Genomic DNA, 19205 nt, shown 5'->3' on the forward strand with positions numbered 1-19205 from the left:
ATGATACTGTGGTCCTGTGCGGTGACATGATACTGTGGTCCAGTATGGTGACATGATACTGTGGTCCTGTGTGGTAACATGATACTGTGGTCCAGTGTGGTGACATGATACTGTGGTCCTGTGTGGTAACATGATACTGTGGTCCAGTGTGGTGACATGATACTGTGGTCCTGTGTGGTGACATGATACTGTGGTCCAGTGTGGTGACCTGATACCGTGGTCCAGTATGGTGACATGATACTGTGGCCCTGTGTGGTGACATGATACTGTGGTCCAGTGTGGTGACATGATACTGTGGTCCTGTGTGGTGACATGATACTGTGGTCCTGTGTGGTGACATGATACTGTGGTCCAGTATGGTGACATGATACTGTGGCCCTGTGTGGTGACATGATACTGTGGTCCTGTGTGGTGACATGATACTGTGGTCCTGTGTGGTAACATGATACTGTGGTCCTGTGTGGTGACATGATACTGTGATCCTGTGTGGTGACATAATACTGTGGTCCAGTGTGGTGACATGATACTGTGGTCCTGTGTGGTAACATGATACTGTGGTCCAGTATGGTGACATGATAATGTGGTCCTGTGAGGTGACATGATACTGTGGTCCTCTGTGTGGTGACACGTACCATACCAGAGGCACAAAACAGAACAGATGACTGCCAAAATTGAATAGGACTGAAAACTTGTCTGATTACCATAGTTGCATTTACTGAAAACATCAATACAAATGGTGAAACAAAATGAATAATGAAATAGAAGCTGGATGAGATACATACACTTGTGAATACAAATATATTGGTCCACCTCAAAAATACCAATTTGAAAATAAAACAAATTTTGCAATCTTACTGTTCCTGTATCTTATTAGCTCTTTTACTAACGTATACGCTAATAAATAAATTACAGCGGCGTTTTAATAACAATAATAATAATAACTTTATCACACTACTAAAATTCTTCAGAGGGTTTTTGTATGGTATTGGTTATTAAATAAGCAATAATGATTCAAGTATGCGATTTTTTGTTTATATGTATTTCGATTGAAAATTCGCAAATAAAAGAGCAAATACAGTATTTTTATTATTTGTTAGTATTTTAGCAAGTCGTGCTACACACACACTGTACGCACTGGACTTACCAAGCTGTGTATTTAGGTTTTTTGCGAACCAGGTCATTAACCATGTTCCAGCACAGGTGTTCATGGTTCAGCTGCCCGATGTAAAATTACACATCCCACTACAGTGCACATGTTACAGATCCATAGAATGTATATTCTGTGAACCCTATTTACACACCAATTCGCAAACAACAATTAGTGTATTGTCACCAAAATAAGGAAGGAATAGCCCACTTTACAATTACGACAACTAAAATGAGGCACATTATACCTCTGAAAGGCAAAAATCAAATTTCGTCACCTTTTAAAAAAATACAACTGGATTTTTTACAACCAAAAAATTATGTAGACCAGTAAATAGGAAACTATGTCAATTTAGACATCAGACAAAGCTACATAAAAATGTAGACAAAGTTCTACTAAGAATTTGGCGGGAAAAATGATGGATAGTACAGGGTCAACAAGACTCAGTGATGACACAACAATTTAGCAGTGCAGTGGACCAAACAGTTCAGCTGCCGATGCCGACTGACACACGCCACGGTGGACTGCATAATGTCCACAGAACAATAAATTTTAATAATAATATATTTTTAATAGAATTTACATTTTCAAAGTCTCCCAATAGACAGATTGCAGATTTCTATGTTACATTTTTTTTCTGAATATGTCTTAATCATCCATGTTTGCGGCTAGCTCGTTCAATAAAACAACTAAAATAATCTCCCAAATATACATTGCATATAACACCAAGCGTATGCAGGTAAACGTTTAACCTACATTTGTATAGTACCTGAACTCGCAGATATGTGCAGTCGTTTTGTACAAATTTGGGTAACCATGGGCTGTTGACACTACACATCATGCATATACTGTTAATAAGCCTGCAGCATTACTGGCGTAATCAGAATAAATATCACTACCACATAAAAACTGTAAATCATTTATTCCTTACTTTACACATTGAATTTTTCCCAGAAATTGTTTATAACGAAGTATACATAACAGGTTTTTCAACATAGTTAAAAGTGGTCATTTAGTTTTAGGTTGACAATGCTTTTTTTACATGAAAACACAGGGAAACATTTGAAATGTATGAAATAATTTCTGGGTTGAGATGATGTGGTTCACAGTTAATTTATAAATTCATTTTTTTATATTTCGAAATTCATTACGAACTTTTTTAAATATAGTTGTTTGTTCTAGTAGTAGAGCATACATACCCGGTGAATGACATGGATACATTTATGTTAATGGTAAAAATGAGGTAGATTTCAATGATTCAGCAAATATTAAAATAGAAGTTTTGGTTTATTAAGGTCTCGTCTGACTTAGCACCTAGAATACTCAGCTCAAAAAATCATGTTTTTTTAAGGGCTGGCCACTCGAGTCCAGGAAAAATATTCAAATTACAATTTTGTTTACCATGTGCCAGATTAAGAGGAATATTTTGAGGAAATTAACTTGCAAAATTGAATTGTGTTTTTGATTTCAACAACACTTTTACCATGAAAAAACAGAAATATGCACATTTTATTGCAATATTATTTACATACATATCAGAATTAAGGGTGTAAACAGTCATGAGTTTCATTATTATTTTCATTGTTGAACGATTTTGATTGTATACAAACTGCCCTGGCAAAGTAATTGCTGTCCATTGACTTGACCTGCAGCAGCGCCCTTTGACCTGACAGGTCAAGTCTGTTTTTAAAAATGCTGAATCGAACTAGTGCAATTAATTTTCCATGACATGACGCCGAAATGAATTGCCAATGCTTGAACACAATCAGTTGGCACTGATTTCAGCAAAAAGAACAAGATTTTTGTTTAAACTAGCGATTTGCAATTTTTGAAAAGTAAACCAAGTGTGGAAGAAGTATTTAACACCTTTCACATCCAGGAACAAAAATCATGTTAAATTGTTTATTCACTCATGCACTATTCAAGGTGATCATAATGGACACTGTAATTATTCAAAAAAGCATAACTATGTTCAATTACTGGGTTTTATGACTTGACAATTTAATCCCCCAAAAATAGCTTAATTGAGCATGGACACTAAGTTGTACAGTATATGCTTCTATTAGAGGTGCGCTTTTATTAGAGGTACGCTTCTATTAGAACACATACAGTATTCAACAAATATTTACGATAGTTATGCACCCAGTAGGGAACACAATACTGTAGAATCAAATAATTCATAAAACACTGTGTCGAATTGAAAGTGTTCCAGACGCATTAAATTGTCTTCCCAATTTGGGCAATCATATTTACGTTACATTTAAAGTTTGCAAAATATGCAACATCATAACTTCCAAATTGTGGAATCTTTCTAACTGTTAATATTGCAACCAAAAACTGCTCTGTCTGAAAATTTATGTGTTTTTTTTAAATGAGTGTACTATTAGTCCAAAGCATATTCTTATATTGTGGCTAACTGCACCTGAATAATCTATTTACCCTCCTTGAAAAATTATTTTAAGGATTCACCAATCATGTTCATGTTTGGGGCTTGTAGGATCAGCAACCAATTAGAATTTGTGTTACAGATCACCTTCTAATTCATTAACAAATCTCATCAGAGCTAGAATGTGATTGGTCAGATGTAGTTAGAGGTTATGGTCACTAAGTATTGAGTGTGAACAAAGCCCAATCCTTAATTAGAATGAGTGCCTTCAATGTAAAACAAAAAACAAATCAGACGGAGGGTTTGGGGAAAAAGTGAAAACTGGACTCAAGATGTTTATTTTTAATAGCACTGGTGTTCTCGTATTTCTATGCCTACATCATATTTCTCTAAAGATATCTGACACGTATATGTAATTAAATCTACATTGTCTAAAAAATTCACCAACTAATACAATATCTACTAGACAAGCGGGAACAAAAAGGCCAATTGTTACAAGTTGTGTAATATCAGAACACTTAACTCAACAGGGGAACCTGCTTTTGTGCAATTGAATACCTACCAATTAACGACTATATATGCTAATTTGGGACATGAAATGCCGAGACAAGGCTATTACAGGGACATCCGCTAGTACTCGTGTTGGCTTAGATGTCAACAGAATCTGCTATGAGTAGGTGCCAATAATAATATAATACACGCAGCAATTCAATTTAGACCTAGATGGAATAAATGTATTAAATACAAAATTAGAGAACCACGACGACTCATCCATGTTGACGCAGTTGTGTGTTTTTTCCACACCCGACAGCCTATATCATGGATTCCCGTGCGTTTCCTCCCAATGAAACGCGCAGGTCACATTGAATGGATTATATAACAATGTGCTATACCAAATGCTGCTATAAAATACAGAGCTTTGTCCTTAGTCACATAAGATAAGGAGCAGAAGCTTAAATATACATGACCCAAATACCAAAACAGACGTAGATTTCGCCCGGGTTACGACATCATAAAAGATTTGTTGATTTCATGATTATAAGAGTAGTGATACTGACACTGTCAACACGTAATAATAATTTAGTAATTAGGTCAATTAAATCAAAATTTGTTTTTCTGTTTTTTCTTCATACAACTATCTGCGAGTGCTATTATTTCACTGTTTAGAAACAAACAAATTACAACATGGATGATTGTATATATATATTTAACAAATATTTATTTTAATTGTCTAAATGTCATCAACTGTAGTGGGAGAGATGATACAGTTGTTTTGGGTTTAAGTCCATGAGTATCAATGTTTACAGTTTAAAATTTAAAAACAATTAAAAAGTTAAGAAAATCATATGACCAATAATTACTGTCTAATTATAGACAAGCGGATAATTAAGCGAATACGAAAGCGGCCGCTTAAATAAAACGAACCACAACACTATATTGAATATTCGCAGATGGCAGTACAAAATGGCACGTTTTGTGTTCAAAGTAGTAAAAAAAAACGACATAGTTTGCTTCATATAGTGTTATGTAGTACAAGACCTTATTATTGGCATAATAGATACTAGATAATAGATAATTCTACATAATAGACCCTTGACAGAAATGGCTGCCAAAATCTCTTTGGGAGCGAGAGACCAAAAACATTTGTTCTCAACTATCAAATCGTGTTCAATTCCCCACTGTCATTGCGTCTGCTGATCTACTGTAACCATGGTTTCTAGAACATTTGATGTGATGATGATGGTCGGCAATAAAATACTATTTTAGAGGAGAAAAAACAAATCTGGATTTCTCGCTCGTAAGAATCTCAGTTGCCATTTGTGTCCATGGCCTTTTAGGCTTTTAGATATACTTTTTTGTGTGAAAATTTTGCCTGAAAACATACAAAAATGGGCTTTTTTTAAACTACCGGGTATTTCCACAAGAATTTATGTTAAAGAGTTACTTTTTTTAGAAAAAAATAGAATTTTTTCAGAATGTCCCAAATTCATTTGTGACAACCATAATTATTCATCTTATAACTGAATATAATTTGTTCATTATATGTTCCCAATAGAAATCTTTAAATAAGACAAAATAAGGACTCAAAAATATCCATGGATGTTTGGCACTATTTTTGTGCGTAACAGCATACAATAAAGCCACATCATGACATCGTAAATGTAAAAGAAACCTGGCGATAAATTTTAATGGTTGTCTAATCTTCCAGTTTGGGTTCAACTATTCTTCTTCTACATGTTTGGTCTGTGCACTGAAATTCTGAAGATAGTACAAGCTGGGTAGAGCAGGTGGGGAAACGAAAATCGTACCATGACCACGTTGATGAAACATTCAACAAACACTAAGTTAATAAATGTACATCTATACATGATGCGCGTGCAATGCTTACAGCACATTTCCGGGTTTACAATTCAACTAGGCTAACTGATATCTTACCTGGCAACCATATTCCGAGCCTTGTGAATAACATAAATTTTTCTCCCAATATTTACTCAATAAAACTATTTCTTTGCTTAAATCATGAAAAACAAATTCCAATTTTATCTGTGTATGTTTTGTATTGAAATCTCAGTAGTGTGATTTCCATGTACATGTGGATGAGTACTAAAACCCTGAAGCACTGTCATATCACATGGACTTAACGTAGAAGCCTACTCATAAATTAAAATACCCAGAATTTATTCATTTTGCAATAAACTGTACTCAATATAAGGATATTAGCCTAAAAAAAGTTGGGGGTCACTAGCTTTTTTTTTCGAGAAAATGATGGTTGTATTTTAGTGGAAAGACGCCATTTTGTCAGTATTATAACACTTTTACCATAGGTTCCTATGGCAGAGATATTATGCAATATCTCAAAATCTAGCCTGGTAACATAGGCTGAAGAAATCGTATATGATTGAGTATGTTTTGTCGTTCAGAATTATTTAAGTCCAATTTTTCTTTAACATTGTGTTCTATGGAATTGTTCTAAAAATAGCGATTTTCAAGAAATATTAGGACACGTTTCTCAAAAAACTTAACTGTAACACAAAAAACAATGCTATTTAATTGTACTATGGGGATAAACTTCATGATTGTACATAATAAACTAAAACGCTTTGATTACTAAATTCAACTTTTGTCATAATTTGCAAAATAAAATGTTACATTTTTTACAGATTTTTTCAAAAAATATTTAACAAGACCTGCTGCTAACAGAAAATGATGACCATTTGATTCAAAATTATCAAAAAAATTATAGGAAACTATTTGAAAATATGCAAAATTCTAAGTGGTCAATAGTATATTAAATGTACCGGTTATAGTATATTAAATGAGAAAAGGTTTCATAGTGAAAAGATTAATTCAATGAATACTTAATAAATATTGCACTTTAATACTGTAGAGAGATTAAATATTCAGGAAAAAGCAAATATCATGAAATTAAAAACACAAAACCATTTTGTTTTGCGTAGTCATACTCATAGTTGGAGGGTAGGGTTCTAAGTTAATTGCCGTTGTTGATAGCTAGACATATTCAGTCAGCATAATAACACAGGAATTCATTCTATTGACTGAAATTGCAAAAAGTAATAACTGTCACATCAAAATTGTAAAAATTAATGATTCTACAGCATTTTAATTTCACCACTTGCAGCAGGAAGAAAAGTGCTTCATCGATGGCAGAAACAATCTTCTCTTCTGAGGCTTCTCCTCTCAGCAGTTTCCACGAAACAAGGAAATATCTTGTGAAGCTTTTCTCCACCAGTTTCCTCTTTTCATCACAAATTCACAAAATAGTCCCGTTTATAGTCTGCACTTTCCTTCAGAAGATTGGGGAATAAATTGCCAAATTTTTTGAGTAAAAACTGAAGATAGACTAAAATTTTGTCTGTTGGCTCCAAAATTAAGGTTCATTTTCAAAAAATATTGAAGAATACGAGAAAAAAGTGCAGAAAAATTTGGCGAAATAGTCTGGTGGTGAAAAGGTTAAACTTCACTGAGCTATACTGTCAAATAAAGAATCTTAATATTATTATTACTAAGGAAAAAAATACAACTTACATGCTATGAAAAGATTGGCTCGGCTAACAATGGTCCCATAAATATTACTCGCAACGCATTCATACACGCCTTCGTCTTGCTTCTTGCGTTCGATCGTGGTGAAATATAGCGATCCATTCCTGAGTATAGTGTGTTGTTCGCTGTTTACAATTGCCTGCCCGTCTTTCCTCCAAGTGATATCAATGGGTAAAGCGCCTTCAGCGGCACAATCCCAAATAAACGAGGAACCCTTTACTACAGCTGCATTGTTCAATTCAACTGTGAATTCTAGGTCCTTGGCACAGAGTACTGAAAAGAAAATTCAGATATTTATAAATTATAAGACCAAACAGAGCTTATAATTATTTCTTTGAACATTTTTGTGCAATATTTTGCATTTTTCTATAAATTCTTCAACAAATTTGAACAAAATTGATGATTTCCCATTGGCTGTGATCAACACTCGTGACCGATTTTGGAAAACAATTCATTTTTATTGATCAAAACCACCCTAACAAACTTTTGCAAGAAAAATTTTTCATCAAGAATTTCTCTTCATTTGGTCCAAAATTAAGAAAAAAATATATTAAAAAAAATGTGCAAAAATGATAGACCACAAAAGTGGGACATAGATGATGTTGGAAATTTAACACCAAATTTCAGAAGTGAGAATTTAAAACCATACATTATATGTTTGTTTGTTTTTTAAATGTTTTTTTCTGTGCCAGGCGACAGTTCCGGACATTGAATGTCACTGTTGTCTCTTCTGACTTGACATAGTGCATTTTTCCACAGAAGTCATATTCATGTTTAGGACTACATGATAAGACTGTGTGGCCATCTTCCTATCAATTGGCAATTTAATGCGCTATCCCGGCGTCAACCAGCCCCTGTCAAACACAAGCACCTGCGGACCTTAACCAAGGTTCCCCCAAAATCGCATTCATTAGTGAATGAATCTCAGCCAGTGGAATGGCCTTCTCATTGAGTCTGTGGTACACTCACCCAGAGTGGGGGTCAACCCGTTTGATGTTCAGCCTAAGGTAGGATTTTAATTTTGGTCTACCGATCATGAGTCTGATGCGACAAACACTATGCTACCAGTGACCGCTATGTATTAATATTATTATGTATTAATATTAAGAAACACTATGCTAACTTAGGATCTGTATAGCCCCAAAGAATATCACAGAAGATAGAATGTAAAACAGCATTAATGATCCAAGTAGGAATGGACCATAAAAAACTAAATGGTGATGGCAGAGCACTTTCTAACGTACTAAAACTCTGTTTAAAACAATATCGTATTTGCTCTATTAGAAGCACATCATTAATAGATGCTCATACAAGCCATAAACATACTCCTGGCATTTACCTAACAAGCACTAATAGAACAAATACCATACAGTTTGAATATTTTTATCACAAAAGAGCAATCTCAGTGACATATATTAGCATGAGTTTTTGTGCATGCTAGCAAACGTGGTCACTGTAAAATCTCCAAAATTTCTATATGTACCATATTTAAATAATTAGTTTGACCTTTTTACCATCTGTTCCCTTTTTTCATCACAAATTCACAAAATAGTCCCGTTTATAGTCTGCACTTTCCTTCAGAAGATTGGAACAAAAATGCCAAATTTGTTGATTAAAAACTGAAAATTGACACAAATTTTGTCTGTTGGCTCCAAAATTAGAGTTCATTTTCAAAAATATTGAAAAAAAAAAAAAAAAATTTGGATGGCCAGGAATAAAAAAAACACTGTGTTACTTTGAATGGTTGAATTTTCATGGTACAATCTAGAGATTACAAAAGTCAAGAGATATACATGTTGCTAGAGGTAAAAAAAATAACTATCGATTTTGCAACGTGTTTCATGGCTGACAAATGTTAGGATTAAGTCTAAACTCTTGAGGATAACAGCTTTTATTGTGCGAATGAGTAAGCTGCATTTCAAACTATGAGCATCATGAAAGCTGTTGTAAACTGAAGGAATATTTTTCGTAGGACATTATAATCGTGGCTGAATGATAAGTAATGCTGGTAGAACTTAGAAATTTGGTTATTTTTGTGTGTATGTCAGAGAGACAACATTTTGGAGTACAGTCAAATTTCAAAAGACTTCATAAACCCATTGTGTTACCTTTTGTCATCGTTCACAATATTTAAAACCTACAAATTTTTTTCATAATTTTTCCATTAAGACTTGTTAAGACTTGTAGCCAATACGTAATTATGTCTACTTAGTCCAAAATTATTGAAAAAAAAATATTGAAAAATACACAAAAAACAAGACAAATTGTTGTACCGAAATTTTGTTGAAAAAAAATGATCGTGCTCAAAGGGTTAAAATGGTCTCTATAGACAGACAGACAGACAGGTGTGCTCTTGTTTGAGACAGGTTTCTAGTATTCACAGGGTTTGTTTGAGACAGGTTTCCAGTTTTCACAGGGTTTGTTTGAGACAGGTTTCTAGTATTCACAGGGTTTGTTTGAGACAGGTTTCTAGTATTCACAGGGTTTGTTTGAGACAGGTTTCCAGTTTTTACAGAGTTTGTTTGAGACAGGTTTCTAGTATTCACAGGGTTTGTTTGAGACAGGTTTCCAGTATTCACAGGGTTTGTTTGAGACAGGTTTCTAGTATTCACAGGGTTTGTTTGAGACAGGTTTCCAGTTTTCACAGGGTTTGTTTGAGACAGGTTTCCAGTTTTCACAGGGTTTGTTTGAGACAGGTTTCCAGTATTCACAGGGTTTGTTTGAGACAGGTTTCTAGTATTCACAGGGTTTGTTTGAGACAGGTTTCCAGTTTACACCGGGTTTGTTTGAGACAGGTTTCCAGTTTTCACAGAGTTTGTTTGAGACAGGTCTCCAGTTTTTACAGTGTTTGTTTGAGACAGGTTTCCAGTTTACATCGGGTTTGTTTGAGACCGGTTTCCAGTTTTTACAGGGTTTGTTTGAGACAGGTTTCCAGTTTTTACAGTGTTTGTTTGAGACAGGTTTCTAGTATTCACAGGGTTTGTTTGAGACAGGTTTCCAGTTTTCACAGGGTTTGTTTGAGACAGGTTTCTAGTATTCACAGGGTTTGTTTGAGACAGGTTTCCAGTATTCACAGGGTTTGTTTGAGACAGGTTTCTAGTATTCACAGGGTTTGTTTGAGACAGGTTTCCAGTTTTCACAGGGTTTGTTTGAGACAGGTCTCCAGTTTTTACAGTGTTTGTTTGAGACAGGTTTCTAGTATTCACAGGGTTTGTTTGAGACAGGTTTCCAGTTTTCACAGGGTTTGTTTGAGACAGGTTTCTAGTATTCACAGGGTTTGTTTGAGACAGGTTTCTAGTATTCACAGGGTTTGTTTGAGACAGGTTTCCAGTTTTTACAGAGTTTGTTTGAGACAGGTTTCTAGTATTCACAGGGTTTGTTTGAGACAGGTTTCCAGTATTCACAGGGTTTGTTTGAGACAGGTTTCTAGTATTCACAGGGTTTGTTTGAGACAGGTTTCCAGTTTTCACAGGGTTTGTTTGAGACAGGTTTCCAGTTTTCACAGGGTTTGTTTGAGACAGGTTTCCAGTTTTCACAGGGTTTGTTTGAGACAGGTTTCTAGTATTCACAGGGTTTGTTTGAGACAGGTTTCCAGTTTACACCGGGTTTGTTTGAGACAGGTTTCCAGTTTTCACAGAGTTTGTTTGAGACAGGTCTCCAGTTTTTACAGTGTTTGTTTGAGACAGGTTTCCAGTTTACATCGGGTTTGTTTGAGACCGGTTTCCAGTTTTTACAGGGTTTGTTTGAGACAGGTTTCCAGTTTTTACAGTGTTTGTTTGAGACAGGTTTCTAGTATTCACAGGGTTTGTTTGAGACAGGTTTCCAGTTTTCACAGGGTTTGTTTGAGACAGGTTTCTAGTATTCACAGGGTTTGTTTGAGACAGGTTTCCAGTTTTCACAGGGTTTGTTTGAGACAGGTTTCTAGTATTCACAGGGTTTGTTTGAGACAGGTTTCCAGTTTTCACAAGGTTTGTTTGAGACAGGTTTCCAGTTTTCACAGGGTTTGTTTGAGACAGGTTTCTAGTATTCACAGGGTTTGTTTGAGACAGGTTTCCAGTTTTCACAGGGTTTGTTTGAGACAGGTTTCCAGTTTTCACAGGGTTTGTTTGAGACAGGTTTCTAGTATTCACAGGGTTTGTTTGAGACAGGTTTCCAGTTTTCACAGGGTTTGTTTGAGACAGGTTTCCAGTTTACACCGGGTTTGTTTGAGACAGGTTTCCAGTTTTCACAGAGTTTGTTCGAGACAGGTCTCCAGTTTTCACAGAGTTTGTTTGAGACAGGTTTCCAGTTTTCACAGAGTTTGTTTGAGACAGGTTTCCAGTTTTCACAGGGTTTGTTTGAGACAGGTTTCCAGTTTACATCGGGTTTGTTTGAGACCGGTTTCCAGTTTTTACAGGGTTTGTTTGAGACAGGTTTCCAGTTTTTACAGTGTTTGTTTGAGACAGGTTTCTAGTATTCACAGGGTTTGTTTGAGACAGGTTTCTAGTATTCACAGGGTTTGTTTGAGACAGGTTTCCAGTTTTCACAGGGTTTGTTTGAGACAGGTTTCTAGTATTCACAGGGTTTGTTTGAGACAGGTTTCCAGTTTTCACAGGGTTTGTTTGAGACAGGTTTCTAGTATTCACAGGGTTTGTTTGAGACAGGTTTCTAGTATTCACAGGGTTTGTTTGAGACAGGTTTCTAGTATTCACAGGGTTTGTTTGAGACAGGTTTCCAGTTTTCACAGGGTTTGTTTGAGACAGGTTTCCAGTTTTCACAGGGTTTGTTTGAGACAGGTTTCTAGTATTCACAGAGTTTGTTTGAAACAGGTTTCCAGTTTTCACAGGGTTTGTTTGAGACAGGTTTCCAGTTTTCACATGGTTTGTTTGAGACAGATTTCCAGTTTTTACAGTGTTTGTTTGAGACAGGTTTCCACAGGTTTCCATTTTTCACAGAGTTTGTTTGAGACAGGTTTCCAGTTTTCACAGGGTTTGTTTGAGACAGGTTTCCAGTTTATACAGGGTTTGTTTGAGACAGGTTTCCAGTTTACACAGGGTTTGTTTGAGACAGGTTTCCAGTTTTCACAGGGTTTGTTTGAGACAGGTTTCCAGTTTTCACATGGTTTGTTTGAGACAGTTTCCAGTTTTCACAGGGTTTCTTTTAGACAGGTTTCCAGTTTTTACAGGGTTTGTTTGAGACAAGTTTCCAGTATTCACAGGGTTTGTTTTAGACAAATTTCCAGTTTACATCGGGTTTTTTTGAGACAGGTTTCCAGTTTTTACAGTGTTTGTTTGAGACAGGTTTCCAGTTTTCACAGGGTTTGTTTTAGACAGGTTTTCAGTTTTCACAGGGTTTGTTTGATACAGGTTTCCAGTATTCACAGGGTTTGTTTTAGACAGGTTTCCAGTTTTTACAGTGTTTGTTTGAGACAGGTTTCCAGTTTCCAGAAACAAGGAATAATCAAAGAAAGCTTATAAAGAACTCCTGTGTGCTGAGGGTATTGGAGACACATTAAATATAATTCGAAATTACTTGTACTTGAGATATTGATGGAAAAACTGAAAACTAACTAATGCAAATCAGAAAATTAATATGAACAGATTTGAGTGTAAAACTAATGAGTTCAGCGCAATGTAACAGAAAATCTATGTACCAAGTTTTATTGAAATGTGATTAGAACTAAAAAATTATGAATTATTATGCTAATTAGGGAATTAATATGAACAGATTTTATCCCAAACTAATTAGGTTTGTACATTGTTCTAGAGCATCTTTGTACTAAGTTTCATTGAAATGGAATAATTAGTACTTTAGATATCAGTGTGAAAGCTTAAAATTGGTTAATTATGCAAATTAGGTAATTACTATGTACAGATTTTAACCCACAATTATCCAGGTGTGTTTATTGTCCTACAGCATCTATGTACAAAATTCATTTGAATGTGATGATTAGTACTTGAGATATCAGTGTGAAAGTTGGAAATTGGTTAATTATGCAAATTAGGTGATTAATATGCATAAATATTCACCGAAAACTAATTGGGTCTCTGCATAGTTCTAGATTCATTGAAACGTGATGATTAGTACTTTAGATATCAGTAGAAAAGCTGAAAATTAATTATGCAAATTAGGTAATTAATATGCACAAATATTTATCCCGAAACAATCAATCTCTGCATAGTCCTTGAGTATCTAAGTACCAAGTTTCATTGAAATGTAATGCTCACTACTTATATCAAAAGCTGCAAATTAATTAATTATGCAAATTAGGTAATTAATATGTACAGATATTACCATAAAAACTATCAGGTCTGTGCAGTGTCATATGACATCTATGTAGCAAGTTTCATTGAAATGTGATGATTAGTATCTGGAAAAACCGAAAAGTTTACTAACCATTATGCAAATTAGGTAATTAGTATGCATGGATTTTTACCAAAAACTAATCAAAACCTAGAATTAGTTCAGAGCATCTATGTACCAAGTTTCATCAAGATCCAATGAGTGGTTGTTTGGATATCAGTGGAACAGTCATGGAACCGCTAAAAATTAGATAATTATCATGCAAAATAGGTAATTAATATGCACGAATTTTTACCAAAACCTAATCAAATCTGCACATTGGCCCAGAGCATCTATGCACCAAGTTTCATCAAAAACCGATGTATGGTTCTTCAGATAACAGTGGAACAGTCAGACACACATACACACACATACAGACACACTAACTGCAAAGACTCCAATTATGTGCTTCGCACACGGGAGTCAACGGCCAGGCTTCAGCGGCCGCAAGGATCAGTTGAACTGCATATAACGGACATAGTTGCCGGATGTCTTGCAGCGTACTGTCTTAAACCCCAGCCAACTAATAAGCTCCAAAGATCACAAAGGACAAAGTTAGTACGTTTTCGTACCGATGGCCCGAGAACGCCAAAAACATAATTAAGAATTTGAAAGTGTCCTGATAAAAACATGCTGTCATTAATGTTTTGTCTAAATATGTATACGGTACCGCGGGAATAACTTGGACAGAAGTGCTTTGTACCAGGGGGTTTTGTTCAATGAATCGAGAAACCACAACGATGACGACCTGAAACGTTTTGTGAATCGCCGGGGCACAGTCCCTATGTGGCCATGGTGAATCGGAATGCCAATCGAATTGATTACCAACAAAAAAACATAACAACTGACTTGTTATTTAGTATCGATATTTATTCACTTTGAACTCCTATAAATATCGACAAATATGCAAGTAACTGGAACTGATAGCAAAAGGAAAAAAATCAACATAACTGCCATGCCTGTTGTTTTTCCCATCCAAATAAATTATGCTAATTAGCCTTGCGCATGTGCTTTCTTGTTCTTCTGGGGTTATGATAACTCGGGTCAAAAAGTAGAGTCGTTTCCGTTACTGTGTATCGATCACTGTGAGGGAATGTGTGTGCAGTATCGTCTCGTTGTCCAACTATTAAAATTCGTTCAAATTTCTTTTTCGGTCACTACTGCCTCGGTACATGTAACAATAGATGTTTTTAACAATGATGTTAAATTGAGCTTAGTTTGACGGCCAAAGTCATAGGCATATTTCACATGTTTCTATTGTTGCAGCAGTACAATAACACGGAAGTCGCCCAGATTTTGATTGCGCAAAGTAATGTTTTGAGGGATCAATCATTTTGCAAGTGAGGTAGGTCAGGACGATTTTTGAAAAAAAATAAACAAAATGTTAAGGGTATTGTGATTGGGAAGGAAACTTTCAAGTTGTCACGTAAATGGAAGGAGATCCATCACTGCAATAGATAAGTGTTCTTTTCGTATAAGTTGTAGGGATCAATAAAGCACAGCTAACTGTCCCTTTCCCTTCTCCTTGAAAGAATTTGCTATAGCCTAGAGACATTCCGATTTACTAGTGTACGAGACACAATAAATATTAAAAGAAACATACAAATTCGGAATAGCCAAGCAAAGCAAGCTGAGTGATTTCTTTAGTAGGAAATGATACTAAAACTGCTGCTGAACATGAACTTTACTGTACAAATCTTCAAACATTTAATTTTCGATACTACTCATTATTGCGCAATGATCGACTTTTGTGAAATGATTTTAATTTACATAATACAATTTAAAATTGAATAAAAAAATCAACTTTTTTTATTTGTAATAAAGTGTTTGCATACTGTGTACAGTAGTGTAATAGCGTGTGTCAAATGGGGTTGCGAGATCTGTTTTAATACATTGATTCGATGCCTAATTAATATTCATGAATAAATTAGTGAACCTGTATAGAAAGGCCACCTGTCTATAAAGGCCAAAATCTCAAAGTCCCATGGGTGGCCACTATAGACAGGTTTGACTGTACATTAAGCATCCACACATTGAGAATTTGTTCTGTAAAAACGTGTATCTGCATTCATTTCAAAACATATCTGGACTTGTTTTTCCTTATTATCATTATTATTACATTGACACATTAATGAGGTCACATTCAAATATTTTCGTTTGTGTACATCGTCGTAAACAGAAGTGCTCCACCAAACAACAGTGGAAATAAAATCCAGTCACTGGACACAACATTCACACAGTGCAATTTCAATTATGACTACAAGCACAAAAAAGATGTTTAATAAAAAGAAAGCCACCAGTAAAAGCATCTTTATTTTAATGAGGTCACATGACCAATATTCTCAAAAACGCACTGGTTATATATATATATATGATATGATAGTTATGCATATTTAATGAGGTCACATGACCACATATGATCATTAAATATGTTAATCAGATCTAGTGTACAATGTCTTCAACAAAGCACTGGTTAAATATCTATCTCTGCCATATTTCTCCAGATATCATAGTTATGCATATTTAATGAGGTCACATGACCACATATGATCATTAAATATGTTAATCAGATCTAGTGTACAATGTCTTCAACAAAGCACTGGTTAAATATCTATCTCTGCCATATTTCTCCAGATATGATAGTTATGCATATTTAATGAGGTCACATGACCACATATGATCATTAAATATGTTAATCAGATCTAGTGTACAATGTCTTCAACAAAGCACTGGTTAAATATCTATCTCTGCCATATTTCTCCAGATATGATATTTATGCATATTTAATGAAGTCACATGACCACATATGATCATTAAATATGTCAATTTTATCTGGTGTCCAATGACCTCAATAAAACGCTATTTAAATGTCTATCTGCAATAGTGCTACTGAAACAACTCCATACAGACATACAGACACACGTTAGTAACCACGATATAGCTGCTTGCAACATGCCGGGGGAGAACAAGGTTACCACAAGAATACCACAAAGTATGCACTCAGGCAGTACAAGAATGCATCGACCTCTGCTACGCTTCAGTCTCTACCATAGGAACTCATCATAGCGAAAAACAAAGCTGCCATTCACTGAAATATAACTGTAAAATAGGCTGGTGAGCTCACAGTTTTTAACTCAACACCAATAAATATTGATCAAAATCAAATTTATTGCATTTGATATTTTTTAGATACAAGTAGGTTTCTAACTCAAAGGACTTCACGAAGCGCCATCGGTAAAATAATGGAGGTTCTGACAATATACTGTAAAACATGTTGAAAAAGCGACATACTATTTTAGCCATATCAATGTTTGAGACTACATGACAGGGCTGTGCTGCCTCATCTCATCTCAAAGCTGTCTTAGGAGTTAACACCAACGGTAATGTCATTATATTATTTACGTGTGTGTTTGCATAATGGATGAACAACTTAATACACAATATATAGTGTACAATAGTTCTGGTAAACAATAACAAAAATTAACTGTTAAGTAAAACCATCGTTTAGGAAATACTATCAAGCCGAATATTATTTTATTTACGTGTACGCGCGGGTCAGAGGTACGTGTGATTACAGTCGTGCTGCCTTCATAAGTTCAAGGCGCGTGCGATACATGCACTAGTATTTATAACAAGGGGCAGATGAAGTGAAAACGTACATTGCATTCTTCAAAAAGATCATTGAATTTTCGATTTTTAGGTTCGTTTTGCTGTGAGGTATATTGATTGATATTAACACGAGTCAGCGTACTGAAAGGCATGTTGCCGATGTACGGAGTGGGCAGGCCATGGTCGCAATGAATGACAACTTTGACTCGCCCACTGTTCTCGAGTTGACATTAAGCAAGACGGTATAAGCAACGACTCGCTGCCGTGCACACACATGTTCTGAACCTTCACCAAAAGTATAGAGGAAAATGATAAATGTGAGCGAATAAACTGAACTTGAGAATGACTGCTCTTGTTTTTTTCATGTGCGTCAAATGATTAACGAAACGCCATTCCACGGTTTTTACTCCATTCCCGTCGTCGTGCAGTGATGGGGCGGGTAGATGGCTAAACCGATAATAATTATCTGCAAGCTCATGGTCACGGAGGTATGGGACGACATTTAATTCGCTGCAAAGAAGTCGAGATCGGACAAGTTTACCGCGATGTTTCAGGTCAAATCGACCGAGATGTCACAGTGAACGTTTGTAAACAAGCGATGAAGGACATGGCAATGAGATTTTCGCCGTCACTCGGCTGCCAGAGGCTTCACGGAACCCGCTTAAAAAGCACGCCGTTAAAGAAAAACAGAGATACCTACCCGACGAAAACAATCCACAGAACAGCAATAACATCCACGGTTTGGCTTCTGAAGGTTGGATCGCCATAAGTGACTGAACATTGGAGTAAGTTTTCCGAGATAAAAACTTCACATAGCTTTGCTCGATTCGGTACGATACGGTATACAGAACCAACCACGCACGGTAAGAGTAGGTATTCATCCGCGTAAACAACACGAGAAACGTAAGTGATTGGGCTCTTCCGTTTACCGTCGGCAACTGATTGTTATTACCAAAGAATTTCAGCCATACATATAAAAATTGTTACATTTTAATCCCACATGTTTCAGACGTCACATATTCTTATTAAATAAATAAAAAAAAGAAAGTGCCATTGAAAATTGATCACCCATCATGGAACTAGAACTAGGTCACAGCGCAATGACCGGTCACGATGGGAGAAATTCTCATGGACCTTAAAAGCGTTTAAAAAAGGCAACGTTTCTGTAATTTGCTGGTAGGACTACTACCGAATTTCTTGTATATAAATGCACGTACATTCACAAATCTGAAGACGAAAAAAACATATTTGTAATTATATAATAACATATGTATCTATGTCAATATCCCTTATGTTGCAGTGTTTGGGTCATCCAGTTCAACATCAGAGTTATTGTTACACATCTCAAAACGTTGTACATACATCCGTCCATCTTTAGCGAATTCTGCATGTTTTATTAAGAGTACGTATTTGACTGCCGTATGTTGATTATTTTCACATCAAGTAACTAAAATATATTCCACTGATTCCAATATTCTCTGATAGTACTATCAACGCGACAAACCTATTCGCTTTATTTTAATAAATATTTATAAAGTTCACAATTGAAACTGAAACGAGGAGTTTCTATCTACCGTCGGAATAACATTGGAACATATGCACTACGCTGCTATAAATATTTATAAAATTGAAAAGTATGAGTTAGTTGTGCCGATAGTACTCTTGGCACAACAAGGGCGT

At 35.5% G+C, this 19205-nt stretch overlaps 1 protein-coding gene across 4 annotated transcripts in view; it reads right to left on the minus strand.

Moving 5' to 3' along the window:
* LOC102804534 (protogenin-like) overlaps window positions 1-18360 on the minus strand; it is a 109391-nt gene extending 91031 nt beyond the window's left edge. For all 4 annotated transcript variants that reach the window (XM_085495303.1, XM_085495306.1, XM_085495305.1 and 1 more), the window contains exons 1-2: window positions 18226-18360; window positions 7581-7868 (exon numbers count right to left, since the gene is read on the minus strand). In XM_085495303.1, coding sequence (XP_085351429.1) covers window positions 7581-7868; window positions 18226-18292 — 355 coding nt within the window. In that variant the 5' untranslated portion in view covers window positions 18293-18360. The remainder of the gene's footprint in view (window positions 1-7580; window positions 7869-18225) is intronic.
* Between the last annotated feature and the right edge of the window lie 845 nt (window positions 18361-19205).

The sequence above is a fragment of the Saccoglossus kowalevskii genome, chromosome 21, assembly GCF_978046115.1.
Source record: "Saccoglossus kowalevskii chromosome 21, keSacKowa6.1, whole genome shotgun sequence".
Lineage (NCBI taxonomy): Eukaryota > Metazoa > Hemichordata > Enteropneusta > Harrimaniidae > Saccoglossus > Saccoglossus kowalevskii.